At 39.2% G+C, this 17,568-nt stretch overlaps 1 protein-coding gene across 4 annotated transcripts in view; it reads right to left on the bottom strand.

Moving 5' to 3' along the window:
- Positions 1–3,892: 3,892 nt before the first annotated feature.
- Positions 3,893–17,568, bottom strand: part of HPRT1 (hypoxanthine phosphoribosyltransferase 1) — a 17,495-nt gene continuing 3,819 nt past the window's right edge. For 3 of the 4 annotated variants that reach the window (XM_017818046.1, XM_017818035.1, XM_017818055.1), the window contains exons 3-9: positions 17,224–17,407; positions 13,157–13,222; positions 12,206–12,223; positions 9,814–9,896; positions 7,527–7,573; positions 5,719–5,795; positions 4,373–5,085 (exon numbers count right to left, since the gene is read on the bottom strand). In XM_017818046.1, the coding sequence (XP_017673535.1) occupies positions 5,038–5,085; positions 5,719–5,795; positions 7,527–7,573; positions 9,814–9,896; positions 12,206–12,223; positions 13,157–13,222; positions 17,224–17,407 (523 nt within the window). In that variant the 3' untranslated portion in view covers positions 4,373–5,037. Of the gene's footprint in view, positions 5,086–5,718; positions 5,796–7,526; positions 7,574–9,813; positions 9,897–12,205; positions 12,224–13,156; positions 13,223–17,223; positions 17,408–17,568 lie in introns of all 4 variants that reach the window. The other variant, XM_017818026.1, reaches the window with a different exon arrangement.

Below are 17,568 nucleotides of genomic sequence, written 5' to 3'. Positions count from 1 at the left end.
CAATTTCTCACGTAAACCCATCCTTGTGTGCTGTAACAGGATATTGAAGGTTACTCAAACTATGACTCAAGTAGAGCATATATTCATTTATAAACTGTCCAGAGTGAGTTCTCATGCCATATGGTCTGTGAGAGAATACAGCCTTCCCCTCATACTGAAAAGAAATTATTTGACTGTGCACATCTGCCAGGTAAGGTCTGATGGCTGTGAAGGGACTGAGGTGTGTGGAAAATGCAGCTCAGCCAAGGGGTAGTTGTGGTTATGCTGTACTAGAAAGCACAGGGTGGTTTTCTAATTGCAAGTGTAAGGAGCTTACACCACAAAGGATATTTCTACCCCATACTTTTTGTACTTTCTGATTGCTACAGGGTACTTTCCGTTTTGTGAATGCAAGAGAAAATATTGTCACGAAGAGAAATTGAGGAGCAAAGACCTGATAAAGGCACTGCAACGAACATTTAGAAACTCACACATACACACACCCCCCTCCTCCCTGCCTGAGGGCTGGCTTAGTCACGTCCCAGTTCCTCAGATGGAAAACAGGCAAGTGAAGCATCAGCATCGGCATCACTGCTCTGGCACTTCCCGGACCCACAGGTTGTCCAGGGGAAAGCACAGGAAAGGCAATGTGTTTCATCGATAACCAGACAGTCTGTTCCCAGGGAGAGGGATTTACTCACTCTCTGAACTGCAGGACAGCCAAGCCAAGCCCCGTGCTCAAGCCAGCCCTGCTCCTCAGGCTGCACTGCCGAGCTCACAGTGGCACATCGCGGGCTTGAGGAGCGAATCCAGCCCCACCCCACCATCCACACACTCTCCCATGCAGAACCAATGGGGAGACAAGGGGTTTCCAGTGCCAGGGTTGGAACAGGTGAACTAAATAGGGTGATTTCGCTGCCATAAATAGCAAAATATTGTGGGAGATTTAAGTTTTTGTCTAGGCCTCTTCCAAAAGCAATCCAGTGGCATTCCTGCTGGTGCTCCTGAGATCTCAGGATCGTAAAGTAGGCATGGATGAGCTACCCAGCTCCAAGAAGCCACCTATCAGGGACTGGAGTTGGAAATAGCTGGTTCCTTATTTAGTAGCTGGCTCCTTATTTATACATGCAGACAGTCTCTACTGGGGTATCTTCCTGACTGTTTTTGTGAAGGGCCAGGGTGAGGAATCACTACCTGTAGCAGGGCACAGACTGTCTGGGTCCCCCCCTGCACACCCCCATAATGCCAGCACTGCAATTTGCCACAGGCAACTTGGAGATATGCAGAAGACACATGAGGGTTTGTTCCCTTTCTGGTTATAGTGGGGGAAAAACAAAGATGCCACTAATAAACACCTGTTAGATAAACACCAGCCTCTTACTGGAACAGGTTCATCCACCTGCAACTTGATTTACTCACCATCACAAGCCTGTCTCTCCTACCTGGTTCCATAGAGATTTCTACTTTTGAAGACAAAGTTTCAATTCACCAGTTGTTTTAGTAGAGCAGCACAGCCTGGAGCAGAGCCTGAAGGGTGTTTGCAGCCATTCAAATGTATCCCCAACAAACACCTTTGCAGCAGCCTTTTATCCCCTGGCAGTTGCTATCCTGATCCCTTCCTCAGCTCCCCTAGGGATGAAAACCCTCACGGCCAGCTCTTAGATCATGTTCAGTCTTTGTGCTTTTCTACCCTCTTTACCTTGGTGCCTGCAGTGACATGAGCTCACTGGGTACTGGCATCTCTACAGAGCTGGGAAGCGATTTCCCCATCAAACTACATCCACTTGGGAAATTAAATTCATTTAAAGTCATTAAAAAATACAAAAAAAAAAAAAAGAAGAAAGAAAGAAAGAACGAAAAAAACAGACCAAAACCAGACCACTGTGATGTCTCATCTTATAAAGGTGCTTGCAGCCAAGATCTGATCTTGCAAGGTGCAACCTGCAGGGGAACTAAAGGCAGTCAGGCACAGCAGACAGTCCTTTAATGAGTTGTAACCAGCTCCCCGTAAGCAGTGTCAGCTCCTCACTGCTGGATTAGTGCACGCTTGACAGGATTTGCAGAGCATAACAGACAATGAAACACCACCAACATTTAATCAGTCAGGATATACAATTACAAGGCAACTCAAAGATGCTTATTTGCCTCAATTTTCAAAACGAGAACTGCCAAAAAAAACCCCCAAAAACAAGTGAACTGCCAGCTCAGTTCACAGAAAGACTTTTCATCACATCTGTCTGTGGCAGGCGAGAGTTACCAAAATGTACAGAAATGCCAGATGTCACAGGCAGAGATGGTATGGCAAAGCCTATAAATAGAATTATTTTTTCAGCATACATTTGTGATTCATAAAATGTGGAACTATAATGAATTTCAAATGCCACATAAATGTTCAAATACAAGATATTCCTCTGTGCTTTCCTAACGCTTTAACATTATATGTCTGGGTTGTATAAAGTTGACATTTAACTTGCAAAGGTGTTACTAAACCCCTAGTCTTTTAACCAAAATGACTGAATAAAAGTAACAATTATGTTTTCAACTCTTTTCACCTGAGGATTTATCTCCCTGTAGCGCACACACAGGTGCTGTGAAAGGCTACATTAGTTAGAATTGTTCTAGAAGGGTGGAGTGGGTAACTTTTTCTCTGAATTATTTTCATAGAGAACAACATCTGACAAACACCTGTGTGAAGGAAGTGAAACAGTGCCTGTTCCCCAAAAGTTGAAATGTAAGATTTTATTTTTTTTTTAATAATGCCCTTTTCCATCAGACACAGGTGAGGTTTGTTAGAGGGCAGACCTGGGCTCCTGCATCGCCCCCAGGGTCAGTGTGGCTCAAGAGTATCTTCCCAAACCTCTTCTGTGACCACACAGTCCATGCAGTTCCATCCCCTACCCCCAACAGACCAGGAATTTCCCCACTCCAGCTATGGTTCAAAAGATAAACCCCTTGTTATGACTAATTCAAACCCTCCTCCCTTTCCCAAATCACAGCATGTAAATAACCATCTTAACCATGACAGGAAAACATTTCAGGAGCAACTAATTGAAGAGTTAAGTCCTAAAAAATATTGAACATCATCAATACTCCTTGTTTTCATGTGTAAATACATACTTTTAAGCCACCTAGTATACTCTCTAGATGCCAGGAAGTTATTTTAAAACACATTGTGAAGTGGGAATTACTAAGGTTGAAGAAAACACTGTTTTTTTAAGATTAGACCTTAAGTTCAACCAGAACTAATGAAAACTTGAGTAGATACAATAATTTTCAAGTGGGTTTATATTTTCTCACATTGTTTTTGTGTTTCCTCTTCTTGGAGATGCATTGCAGATTTTTGCAACAAGTCACAGGCTCTTGAAAAGGCAGATACACAAACGTTGAGAAATACAATCAGACTTTGGTAGTGCATTGAGATAAAAGCTCTTTGGAACATTACCCAGAACATTGCAAAAGTACAGTATAACCATGACCAGCGTTCTAACACTTGTAATGAGAATTCTGATTTACAAATAGATCTCTCATACAATGTGGTCATTTGATGTGGATGACAGTGTGTGAATTCATATTTTAGGTCTGCTATTAACTACTGCAGCTGTACCTGAGCAGGCCATGGATGGGCAACAGTGTGAAGCACTTGGGAAAGACTCAAACTTCGAAACCACAGAAAAATCTTTCAAAACAGAATCTTTCAAAAACTCCGTTGTGTGCAAGCACTGAGCAGCGTTAAATCCGAGGACACGGTGGGAGAATCCACGTGCAGAAGGACGAGACCCAAAAAGCACGGCACAAATACAGGTGTGAGCTGGGCTGCCGAGGTCAGAACCGAACTCCACACAAACAGAAGTGTTGGTGAAACAAACCAAAATGATTCCTTACAAAATGGTTGTGGTTTGTTGTTTTTTTTTTCCCACATGGATATGTTTAATGAACATGGAACCTCCACTCTTCATTTTTGCCAAGACAGAACAAAGATCAGTGCTTAAACCATATTCTCTGAAATCTAGTTTGGTTAGAAAATATGCAACTGTTTCAATATCTTCCCTCAGCACTTTATCATCTCTATCATAGACAGGATTATGTTAAACAGAAGCTCTACAAAGGTAACAAATGTTGAGTCTGCCTCCACTGTCACAAACACTTATGGGCAATATTACTGAGAAGGAAATTTCAAGAGCACTTTAATATACAGAATGAGTGGGATAGATGTGTGGGGCTTATTTTAAAGAGACAGCCTTTATTTAAAGAATTTTGCTTTGTAGATCTTGTAAAGTAAACATTACAATACTTTTTTTTTCCACAAATATATTAAAATTGTTTAAATTTAAAAGGCAATTCCACAGACTGATGGATATTTTTAAAGAAAAAAAGTCTAACAGAAATAGGCAGCTCAACTAAAACTAGATTTTAAACATTCTGTTTTGTCATTCCATCTTTAAAAAAAAAAGAAAAAAAGGAAAAAGACATTTTTTCCACGCAGACTTCCTTTACAGCAATAAGGCAACTCCTGGAGATTTGAATGAGCTCCTTGGAGATTACAGATACTGTAACTGGCTGTTCCTCATGCTTTATAACACCCAAAGGTGCAACTATCCATTAATCACAATCACATCTGTGCATTAAAATATAAAACTTAAATTACAGATTTTAAAAATATTACTAATAGACTTCCCTATCATAAAATGTTTTACATTTACAGTACTTGAACTATTTCAGTTCTGGGTTGATGAGGTTTAAGCAATTTACCACTGCAAGAGTTAGACTCTGGAGCTCACAAACAGCACAACCCAACCAGGGGCAGCGATAGTCGGTAGAGTCATAGTGCAAATCAAAATAAGGAGTGCAGAACTGCACTAGTTGTTTACATTTCTAAAATATAAATGAACAAGACGAGCTCTTATATTGTACATGCAATAAATTATAGTAAGCATATAGCAATGGGGTTGGGGCATTCTACAAGTGTAGCTGGTGTGCCAGAGCTGAAGCCTGTGAAAGATAGGACTCAGTAAACAAAACATTTCAAAGCTCTGTTGTCACAGCACTTGAACTCTGCTTTCATGCTTTGTACTTCTGCTTCCCTGTCTCGCTGATCACACAGATATGCTAGAACAAAACAAAATAAAAAGCTCCTGTTAGAAAAGTAACATAAGAGACCAACATTTGACATCGATAGCGAGCTCCTGAAAACAATACAAGTGTGCTGTACACATTTCCGTACAAAAGGATTTTGTGATACTGTTTATGCTGAAAAACTTAAGCCCTTTTTTGGTCCAAAAATCTCAACACTGCCTTCTTTCTCCTCCCTCTAATTGTCCCACCCAATGTCTTCTGGGTCTGGCGAGACCCAGATAAAGAATTAATGACTTACAACAAAAAGTGAGCCCTTCTTAACTTCTTCTCAGATCTCTCTTCTTTACCTCTTACATAACTAAACAAATGCACTTATTTGTTGTAGACGTCTGGTAAGACAAGAAACTTCACATGAACTTCACATTATTTCCAAGCTGGCAGATGTGCAGCCCCCATCGTGCATGCAGCAAAACAAATTTCAGTTTCATAAGGGCTCCAAACACTGTCCTGCTGCTCCAGGACTTGCTCCCATTGTTGAGTCACCAATGGAACAGACTGGAACATGAGGCATGATTTACAGAGGAGGGAGAGTGATGTGAGGAGATTTCCCTTCCTTCCTCCTCCCTAGTTTTAAATGGACAAAAACATACGGGAAAAATTACTTACGTTCAAATCTCTAAAGTATTCATTGTAATCTAGGGCGTATCCCACAACAAACTTGTCTGGCACTTCAAATCCAACAACTGAAAAAGACCATAAGTCACCAGTGTGTTAGAAAGGAACTTCCTAGAGTTCACTAGAGCCTTTTACAGAGACAATCTGGAATTTTATAGATATGTCAGCATTGTAACTCATTTTATTTCTTCCACTCAAGTACCCTCAGATTCATATTCCACCTATTTTAGAATTTTAACTTACTTTGTTGATTTAGCAAACTAAAAGAAATTAAATAGCTGTATTTATTTGTCCCCACACAGCTGCAGGCTACTAGTATGTAAGAAATGAATGGAAACTCTTAAATCTATAGACACAATATTATGAGTATAAAATTCCTTTAAAATTTCCTCTAACTTTGTAAATACATACAAAGAGTGCCAATACTTCCTGGCACTTCCTACATGTTTGACATGCCAGTGCAGCAGGAGTGAGCTGGTGAGCACAGCACAATTCAAAAGGCAGCACCTCTGGGAGCTGGACCTGCACCCTAGGCAGGGCTGCAGGAAAGGTCATTTCCAGGTCTCGGGAATGTGGGTTGGTTTGGGTTTTTTGGGTTTTGGTTGTGATTTTTATCTCCCAGAGAAGCTGCCTAAAAAGAGAACATCAGCTCTTCCATAGATTGTCTGAACAGCTCTAGCAGGACAGTTCATCAGTGGTCAGGCAGTCTCAGTCCAACCTGCCCACACACACTATAAAATTACCAAAATTAAATTATATACAATATAAAACTTCCAAATGGCTTTCTCCCCACATGCCAAAATGAAAGATTCCTGAGTTTCTCCTAAATTAAGGTGACATTTAGCATTTACTTGGCCTCACAATACAGGGATAAAATGGAGGCCCAGCCATTGTTGTCTCTTCCTTCAGAGCTCATCTGTCCTGCTCTGGACAGGTTGTTTCTATGGACAGATGGCAAAAGAAGTCATCTGCTGCAAGATGCTCCAAAGGCTCCATTAGCCCAGCTAAGCCTATAATGAGATCTCAGGAATGAGGGGCTTCTTTGACTGAAGGGAACACCTCAGTGAAGCTTTAAGGTATCGAAAAAACTTCAGTTTTAAAATAATATACAACCTCAGAAAGGAGGAGGAAGAGGATGTGATTCTGCTGCTAAATTCACTCCACTTCTATAGTGAAAGTCCATGGTCTAGACTAACAGGAATTTAGCCTCTGGAACAGGCTTAAAGCACACAACCCCTTCCCAAGGCAGGAGGAGCTGTCACTCTCTTACCATTGTCTGCTGTGGATACTATTCCTTCCTTAATGGCCTTGGGACAGACAGGAAAATAAAAGAAGGGAGTAATTCAGATGCCCAGACATAACCAGCCTTAACTTTTATCAGACCTGCTACCCCGTGTGGTTTTCCTGCATTCCTGGGGACATCCAAACAGCAAGAAGTGGCTACGTTTAGGCACCCAAATCACTCTCAAATGTGTCAAAAGGTGAATCCAGCAGATTCTGCTGACCAAATCCAACAGATTCTGCTGACCAAAGCATTTGACTAGATGCAAGCTGGGAGAATTTGCACGTGAAAAGCGTGTAATCTAGACCAAAAATATCGAAGTTTGGTTTTCGATATAGTAAAATGATACAAATCCTGATGAACTCCATCAAAATACATTCCAAATATTTAAATTCCCTAAATAAAAGCAAAATCTATAAAGAATCATTAGTGAAAACTTATTTGGAACATTCTTGCACTTTGTCAATACACTGACATGCTTATAAAAATGAATAATGGTTGTCAAAAAGTCACTTACAGTCTGGTCGATATCCAACACTTCGAGGAGTTCTTTTTACCAACAAACTGTCAAATAAAACCAATGTAAAACTGAAACATGGAAAAGCACCAGGTACAAATATATTATACTGTTTTGATGACAGACAAGCTGAAGTAGACCTAAATGTGCGTAACTGACAGGATAACCACACATATATTAAACTATTATTTTATTTGCAGGCACAGATGATCATAATGACAAAATCACAGCTTCCTAGAATCATGAATGATTTACAGCCTAAAGGACAACTAGCGGGTCTGCAAGGAAAAGGCTTGGAGATACTGATCTGGATGCATTTCCATGGTGAAAAGTGATTTAATGGAGTTTTCTGTGTGTGTTGGGAACTTCAGGTGCACTCGCACAACTTGCCCCGAACTGTTTTTCACTGGAAGCACTAATTATCCCCATAAAGAAAATGTAATGGGTTCTGATGATCAGGGGATACAAACCTGCTCCACTTTTCAGAATTAATAGTCAGAGGTTATAAAGAGCAGGGAGATACAGAGCAGGGGGCACTGTAGCATAGTTGGATTCCCTCCTTATTCAGTTGAGCATTTCTACCTTAGAAGACAATCCCACAGGCCTGACACTTGTCTGTCTGGGATACAGAGACTTTGGGAGCAAAAGAAAGGGTGGCTGATGGCTGAATGTAAATGCAGAGATCAGCATAACTCTGTGCATTGAGCACAGACCTCCTTCCCTCCTGGGTCACCCCTGAAGGTGGGGCTTCATTTGCCAGAGTCCCAGTCTTGATTTCAGACAGTTGCTGGAACTTCTAATTGGGAAACTTAACTTTCAAGAATTGGTGTAAGAATTGATCAGAGAAACCCCCAAATCATATTAGCATTAATTCACATCTCCCTGCTACAACTCCTTAACTGTCTGAGAAAAAGAAAATAAAAAAATTTAAAAAAACCACGACAACCACCACCACCAAAAAACAAACAAAAAAAACTAACAAAGAGGAAAAGAAATAGAAGAGAGGCAAGTGAAGTAACTAAGAACTAAGACTATCTAGAATGATCATGTTTACCTCCTCAGGTCTTTGGTAGACCCAAATTACTGCAACAGGTTTAAACAACAGGAAACTGGTCTTTGCTCATTTGTATTACATTTACGATTTACACTGTCGTGTTGTGACACTTTTCAGTGACAGATATTTATAATCTGGCCAGGGAGAAATCCTCAACAGCCCTACCTTCAGCAGGTCACCCCCAGATTATCAGCAAGAAGAGCTGTTCTCACACATCTAACAACTGCTTTGACATTGTTATGGCAACACAAGTGATTAGATATTACACCCAGCCCTGCTTTATCTCCAATCCCCAGCAATCATTACGCTTTTATTGGAAAATACGCAACCACAGCACAGCAGCGCAACAGATGCAATTGAAAAAGAAGTAGGAGGAATGTTGATATTGGTTAATAATATAATGTTACCCTCAATATTTCTAGTTGGCTGCGAGTTATTTAATTATGGAATGTTTTGAAAACTAACTGAATAAAGGTGTAACTAAGTAGAAAAGCCCAGAAGAGCATATGGCTGGCTGACTCTCACAGAATGACCTCCAAAGCTCAGCTGCACTATGCCCTCTGCACAAACATTAATATTAGTGTGCAAACTAATTTAATTCTACAATAAAGAAGGCAAACTAAAAAAAGGTCTTCACTGCACAAATATAGTGAAGTTGCAGATAGTGCCAGCAGAAACAAACATCTTTTGGAGAGATGTTACATACAGGTAAGTGACAACCACTAATTATTTTTATCGTCCTCTCCAGTAAAAGTCTATATTTACAAACTAAATTTGTGTTGAAAATGCCTCTATCAACTTGAGATGGTATTTCTCTTAAGCTCAAAAGGCTGAAATTCTTCTAGCTACTTCTAAACTTGGACTTCAGTGGTAAAACACCACAAACCTTACCATAATGTGATCAGGCAAGAGATGTCCCAGGCATGCACAAGCTATCCCCTTCCGAAGCACTGAAATTCTTCCAGCAATAAGACTGAGAAGAACAGTGTTTCCAGCATCCCTAACAAATGCATGTTCTCATAACAAGCAAAAGTGGTTTTGGAGTTTAATTTAGTACTAAACTTCAACAGATTGCATCATATATGACTGCTGCAGGAATGTTTCCTCCTGTTTTTCTCTTCCATGGAAATTTATTCTACATTTGGTTTTGTTTGTTGGTTTGTTTTTTTTTTTTTTTACACTGTGTGTCCTTCTTAAGGTGAAAACCAGCACAAATAATCATTAAGAATTTACCTGGCTACTTTCACCATCTTTGGATTGTACTGCTTAAGTAGAGACAGCAACGTTTTCATTGTTTTACCAGTATCAATTATATCCTGAAAATAAAAAACTCATGTCAGACAGAATATTAAACACATCAGAGTAGCATTTTCAAGTTTCTACCACAGAAATTGCTCGTTCACAGGAGCATAAATATGGCAAACTACTGTTTGTAAAAATGCCCATAAAAATGCTTGTAGCCAAATATAGGTGACACGTAACCCCTGCTGTGCTTACGCAACCACACTGAGTAACGTGATCACACACAGGAGTTATTAATTAATAGCACACAGGAGTTATTAATAACAGGAGTTCTTAATTGTTGTGGATAACTGTGGCTTTGAAAGCAGTTGCTGAACCAGCAGTTACTGCAATGACCTTCTTGGCTCCTTCTGGAGATTTTATGGCTTGCGGTCCTTGCAGCCATGAGACAAAGTTTAATTTGAGTATGGTACAAGTAAGATTAGTCTTGCTGTTGAGCTCAGTTACAGACAGATGTATTCAACAGAAAGAAAAGCAAGAAGGGAAAACAGGCAATTATTGCAATTGGAGGAATGTAATGCACATTACAGATTCAAGAAATAGCTGGAAAAATTGCACTGGGAATATCTGGGTGCAGTTCTAAAGTCTAAAACACACTAAAATTTTAATCACGCACCATTTTAATCCCATCTACTGCATATATAACCAGAAAAAAATAATATATGTCTTATAACTGAGGCATCAGAAATGGATTTGTCATTTGGACTGAAACAATCATAGGATCTTTAGGGGGACAGTCCTTACCCTGGCCTGAAATAAAGTCTATTTGAAGTGAAGGAGGCAGATAGCACAGAAACAGCAATATCCTGATTTCAGCTTATTTCCCCATGACTCCCAATTAAAACAAAAATCAAACAAATTCAACAGAGCATTCATCAGCAATACCATTACCACTTATTGCTTTTAATCATGGTTTTAAACTCAAGAGAACTTAAAGACATACATGCATGTAGATAAAAACCAAAGCTGGTTAATAAACAGAAGTAGCTACTTCCAAAATCCAAGGGAAAACCAGAACTTATTACTGATTTTGTGCTGTATGATTAGCTGTTTATTGGAGGTGAAGTTCTATTTTGTACAGATTTTTTTTTGACATTAAAGGGATGCAGCAGAAAAAAGCCTTGTGCTCTGGTGCACAAGACATTAAACCCACAATAAACGTGCATTTTTATTGTTTGACAGTTAAAATGGTGATTGATAAAAGGGTTCATATTTGACAGTGCATAAGACGAGTCATTGGATAGATGATTCACTGAACAAATGATAAACTAACCTAATCTGGGGCTTACATTCATCTGAAATGGAGCAGATACCTAATTAAACCTATCTGCCTATCTGAAGCAAAATGTACTTCAAAGGACACCACTGGTCACACAATGACTGCTGTATCATACTATTTTGGTAGGAGTTTTGGAACTGAATGTGCTTCCTGTGGAATAATATAACCTTCTCAAATTAGGAAAATAATACATAAAAGCTACATTTGATGAGAAGAAACATCCTTCCCTTTGGCTGCTGAATCAGTTGCCACAGCTGTTTCTTTCCTTACAAACATGCCATTTCCATTATTTGGAGACTTAACACACTATTAGGTTGCACATCCACTTTTCCTGTCTACTGCTGCTGCTTCCCTACCCTGAAATTGTCAATTGTACTCAAGGAAAGTGATATTGGCTGAACATGAGCAATGCTGTTCATCAAGAAAGAGGTATGAAAGCAAGAATTAAACAACAATACCTACTAAGCAATCAAACTGGGCTGTACTGTACCTGGAACCACGACAAGACAGAGGAATGGGAATTTAGCAACTACAAAATGCTCATTAAGAATCAGTGTTCTCAATGTCACTACTTGCTAAATAAATGACACACAGAGACACTGGGCTGAGATCTGTTTTTCGCATATTTTAGGATACTCATACCAGGAACCTCCTTCTACCTCTGCAGTTTAGTTTCATAGCTTGCTATGATAAACCCAGGACAATAATAAATTTCATATTGGTTTGTTCAGGCTACTTTTTAGAAGAAAAAAAGGGGGGAACAAAAGACATTTTAGAATTGACAAAATCCCAGAAAACTGAAAGCAAATGCAAACTGCTTTAGATGGTTATTTTCCTTGTTAAATATAGCAGTTGAATGCAATTTGAGAATTCAAAACACGGCTTAGTTCAAAGTCAGAGACCACTTGCAAAATTCAGGCCTGAAATCAGAAGCTGGAAGACTTGAAGCCAGAAACTGTAGGTTTTCTGGCTTAGAAAACAACTTCTAATAGAACTGTTTAACCAGTGACACATTAGAACTGCAAAGTGAAACATGATACTTACTTCTACAATCAAAACATTCTGGTAGGAAGAAAAAGAAAAAAAAAAAAGGAAAAATCCATTAATATCTAGACAACATACAATTTCTTATTAATCTCTATAACTTGTTAATTTTCAATGCAGTTAAATATTTGTACCACCATTTATGTATGTTTATATACATATGTTTACACAATTTGTAGCAGCAAATTCTTTGTAGTTAACATTTGTGATGCTTTAATAACAATTACCTGAGATTCTCCTCAACAGCTCCCACTGAGTACAAAGTGGTCTTTACATTATTCAGACTTTGAAAATTCCAGATATATGCAAAAGAGATCAAAACAGAGTCTACACAATTCATATTCTTCTGAAGCAAAGAGTGTCCTACTAACAGACACGTACAGTTCTGTCATACCTGCATCCTTTACATTGGACTGAGACATACATGTCTTAAAAATCACATGTGTAAAGAGAAGGGGAAAGTGCTGTGTTCTGACAGAGCAGGAGGCAGTGATGCTTTAACCCCTGACATCTGGCTCAATGATCTCCATTGAATCACTGGAGAAAAGCAGATTCCCAATTTACATTCTCCCATTTCCTTCTCTTGTCACTGCCTGTCACAGGAACTACCACTACTTCACTGGAACACCAATATGGCAAATAAATAACACCAGTCTCTTTCAAAGGTAGTTTGTAGACAACAGCCTACACAAGATTCTTCTCAGGCATTGCAGAAAAACAAATCTAAGACTTGTAAATACCAAAGACAGCGAACAGAGGATTTTTTAAGTTCAGACTAAACTGATGGCTTTGATGGGGCTTATCCACTCTCTGAGTACACAGTGGTGAATATTTAAAGGAAACATTTCCATTTTTTAAACCTATAATCTTCACACACTAAAATCATGCAGGTATGTGGGTTCTTTAGTGGTTTGTTTGTTTACTTACTTTTAAACACACAAAGAGTCATACCTTTCCAGTCAAGGTTGAGAGGTCATCGCCCCCAATGACTTTGATATCTCCAGTTGACTGATCATTCTAAGAAAGAGAAGGGTGAGCATTACCATTACCAGAATAAAACTAATTATTTCCTTGCAGTAAATGTCAAACTAATTTTTTTCTTGCAGCAAATGTCAAAATTGCAAAGCACATAACCAGTGAATGTTAATGCTTTCAGAAACAGCATCTCTCTATTAACTAAGAAATTACAAGTGATCAACTTCAAAGATGGTATTTCAGATTAAAGACTGTTTGACAAGAGATTTGCATCAGTGCAGGCACCATCTCTCATCTGTGACCATTATATATACATATGTATCTAAAAAGCTAGGATTTGCTATGCATTCCCTACAGATATGGAAAGAGGACAAAAAGCAGTTTGTTTTCCAAGCTGCATGCTGCCATATAGCTGGTAATTTACATTTTAAACTTTAATGCCTTAGAAAGCCTTACTCTGAATAAGAATAAGCAATCATAAGAAGAATAGCCAGCAAACAAGGCACAGATTACTATTGAGAACTATAAGCTACAAAAATAGCCAGAAAAGCTTATGCTTGCCTAGTTTACAGCAAATATTGGTAACAGATCAAATTACTTCTTATAGCAATGGAACAGCAACACAAGTACAGCATCACTACAACAGAGCATTTTGCTTCAGCAAAACTAAACTGTGAAAAAAACGTAAATGAACTGTTACACAGGAAAGATAAAAACAGCTGCTAGAAGTGCTTCACAAATCTTTGCAGTTTATTAAAGTCACTCAACTGACTTTAAACCTTGACAGTGTCTCACGGGTCAGATTAAATGCCTATGCAGGTGCTGAGTTCCTGAGCAATGAAAGGGTGAAAAAACAGGTAAAGATTTCTGACACTGGTTGTAACCAGATTTCCACTGGCAAGAACTTTGTTTAATAATTAAGCAATGTTTTAGTTATCTTCAGGAGCCTTATTTCCCAGTTCAGTACTGGTAAGACTTTAATGCTTCGTGGTTTAACACATAAGAGTTTTACTGTTTAGATCTGTTTTCACTGCCTCCCTGTTGTCACTGCTGGAAAACAATAATGCTTTACAAGATCATAACTCCTGACTCAAGTGACTCCAAGATCACCTTTTAAAAAGGCATTTTAAGTTCCTTACAGCATCTGCTATAAGGCTTGGTTGGCAGAGACCTTTCAGAATACTGCTGTGACCAGTCTAACCAGAGTTTACCATGTACTCCACCGAAAATCCCTATTTTTCCAAGTGACAGCACAACACATCCACTGTCTTTTGGCTGCCCTTCATGACTATATAAGCAACATTTGCTCATTTCCATGTTTAAACGCAGTAGACTGGTGAAAAGCCATTCTTCCTGTAACACAAACAGAATGAACTGTTTGTCAAGAATACTGAGAGCTGGATCTGTTCACAAACACTATCTTTCCATTTCTTAACAGCTTGCCAGATCATTAAAATTCATCTGTAAGGACTCAGAAAACTGGAGTTACAAGCAAAGTTTAATCACAGCTTGATCATGTCAGTATTCTTAGAGAATTATTTTTGGGTGCAGAACAGTATGAACTTTGCATTGCAACACAAAAAACCATTGCAACACAACCCCCATATGCTTGTAAATATTAAACGATCGATTTGAAACAAGAATAGAACCTCGATTACATCAATTGCAGAACCATTACAAAAGTTCAGCTGCTTTATTTATACAACCAGGGTATTTTTAACATCTTTTATCCTGTCTGTAGAGGCAGGCAGGATGATCTAGTAATCATATCCAGAGACAGTGACAAGAGAGTCGAAAGCTCCACTTCCAACTGTCCACTACAGCTTGTGATGGCTTTCACATCACTAAACACAAATCTGTCCATCTAGTAAAGCACAGGTCAAAACCACAGAGCAGATTTAGCATAACAACGCTATTTCTGATGGAAGACCCAGTCAAGCTGCTACATACATGTCCATGTTAGGACATTCTTATCCACTCTAAAGGACCTAAGATTGGATATTAATAACCACCTAAGAGAGTCTACAGAAATGAAGTGCTTGTAAATACTGCACTGGAGGCATCAGGTAACAGGAGCTCCTAACTCATCTAGACTAAGAAAACATTCTTTTATAGAATTAGCTGACAAAACCAAAAACCCTGAAGCCAACACCTCAAGGAAAACATTCTACTTAGACAACTTTCCGTCTGGCTTTCTCTGCTTCTCTCTTCATCTACATGTTTTTACTACAAAAAGAGGCTTTTCATTTCCATAAAACTTACTTGGTTGCTCACTCCCCTATTAATAACAAGGCACTGTAGTTCTGGGGGGTAGTAAACAAAAGCAGCTGTAGTAAAGAAATAAACTGAAACATGCCTGAAACACCAGTAAAAAGGCAGCCTTGCTTTTTAACAGAGGCTTTTTTTCAGGTGTTTCAAACCATTTCTCCAATATTTTTTTTCCAAGTTAGAAAGTAGAGAGTGTGAAAGGGTGTAGTCTTTACACTGTTTGTTTAAACAAGCTAAGTAAGCTATTGGAAGTGTTCCTTGGGGAAAGCAGAAGATACATACAACTGTCTGTCCCAGGGTTACAAGAAAAAAGGTGGGAGCCATCATTTCCTATTCTTTAACCTATTATCCTGTAATAGAGTTTTCTGTGTTTTTTACAGGCAGAATATGGGCATGTGGGGGCTTCACAGTTAAGCAGACTGGTGGCAGGAACCTCCTCTTTTGGGAGAAATGGAAGGAAAGAGGATCAAACTGCTGCTCTCTGACTTTAATACAGTGCACAAGCACAAAGTGCCTTGTGAGATACAACCAAAGGCTGGCACAAACCCTTCTGCCCAGCCTTGCCTTCTCGTTAAAGTACATAACTAAATTACTGCCTCATGTTCTGCAAACGTGACTGTGGTCTCCAGGTAACCCCTGGACAGGCTGTGGTGTGTGTGCCTCGGGCAGCTGGGGCTGCTTGTCTGCACAGACTGGACCAAAGCCCCACACAGTTCTGGGCTTTGCTGTGACACATTAATAGATCACAATAACTCCATCTCTGGGTTCCACAGTGTAATGAAACAAAGGATAAGTTTCCAAGTCAGTTATCTCCATTTTCTAATGCTTTCTGCACTCCTCTACAACTGCAACAAGTAACTCACAGCGCTGACTTCAATGCCAAGTTGCTGATACAGAACTGTGAAACAATGTATTGAAACACTCTAAACTAAAACCAAAAAATGTCATTAATTCCACGTTAAAGGTGGTCTTAGGGAACACATCATAAATTTCTGAAATCCCAAAAACATGAGACTTGGCTGTCAGAAAGTCAGGAATCATACAATGCTGACATACATCTGCTTCTTCCTCCGACCTGCACAACATAACCTTGTGCTTCCTTCTATAAAACTTGCAAGTTACCTCATTTTACAGAATGTTCACTTTCCCTATAAAGTTGTGTTCAGAATTAAAAGATTCTCCCAAAAAATGTAAACCCAAGGCAACCCTAGATGCCTAGTCTTGAAAGGGTGGTACAACACTCAGGGGCCACTAATCATAATTCTAAGTTTATGTATCTAGTATTTCTTCAAGGCCAAATACAACTACTTTGACTCATTGTTTGGTTGAGCCAAACAAAAGATGGGATAGGGAACTTGGGTATAACAGTTTTTGAAGCTTTCAAATCATCCTGTTCAACGATGAGGTCTGGTCCACATAATTCCTAGAATTAAATTTTTGTAATCGTAGCTGCAGGAGAATCCTCTGTACTAGTCTTGAGGCAGAGCTTTAGAGATGGGTTAGAGGGCTGAAAGGAAATTGTTGAACAAGTAAAGGACATGAACAAGTAAAGGACTCTCTACTCTATAAGGATTTTACTGGGCTGAGGAGATACCAAGGTCTAAAAGAAAACGCATTATATAATAAGGTAGAGAAAGAGTAAATTAGCTTATGACTCTTAGTTCCCTTGATTATTTGTTTAATATTAGCACATTCTGGAAGTAACAACATTAATTCACGTCTGTTAGTTTCTAGTCAAACAGATAAAAATTGCACAGCACTGCACAGATACTTACACAGTAACTCTTCAACCTAATGAAGTCGACAGTCATGGGGATTGATTTGTCACTGTTTCTGTTCAGGGCTTTGATGTAGTCTAATAAATCAGCAAAAAATTTATAGCCCCCCTTCAGTACACAGAGTGCCACAATGTGGTGTCCTCCCATGCCCTTCATAATTTCTCGTGCCAGTCTCTCCGTCCTAAACAAAACCAAGGAAGAGTGAGCTGTCAAAACATTTCATTTGTTTACCATAGCAGCAGCATTTTGTACCGTGAACAGCAGCAAACACGGGCATTGAACTTGTTTGCTGCATATGTTTGCTCAGAAATATTTGTCTACCACTTCAGTCACTTTTACACT

Source organism: Lepidothrix coronata, unplaced genomic scaffold, assembly GCF_001604755.1.
Source record: "Lepidothrix coronata isolate B3197 unplaced genomic scaffold, Lepidothrix_coronata-1.0 Scaffold2, whole genome shotgun sequence".
NCBI classification, from domain to species: domain Eukaryota; kingdom Metazoa; phylum Chordata; class Aves; order Passeriformes; family Pipridae; genus Lepidothrix; species Lepidothrix coronata.
This window is presented reverse-complemented; position numbering and strand designations above follow the sequence as displayed.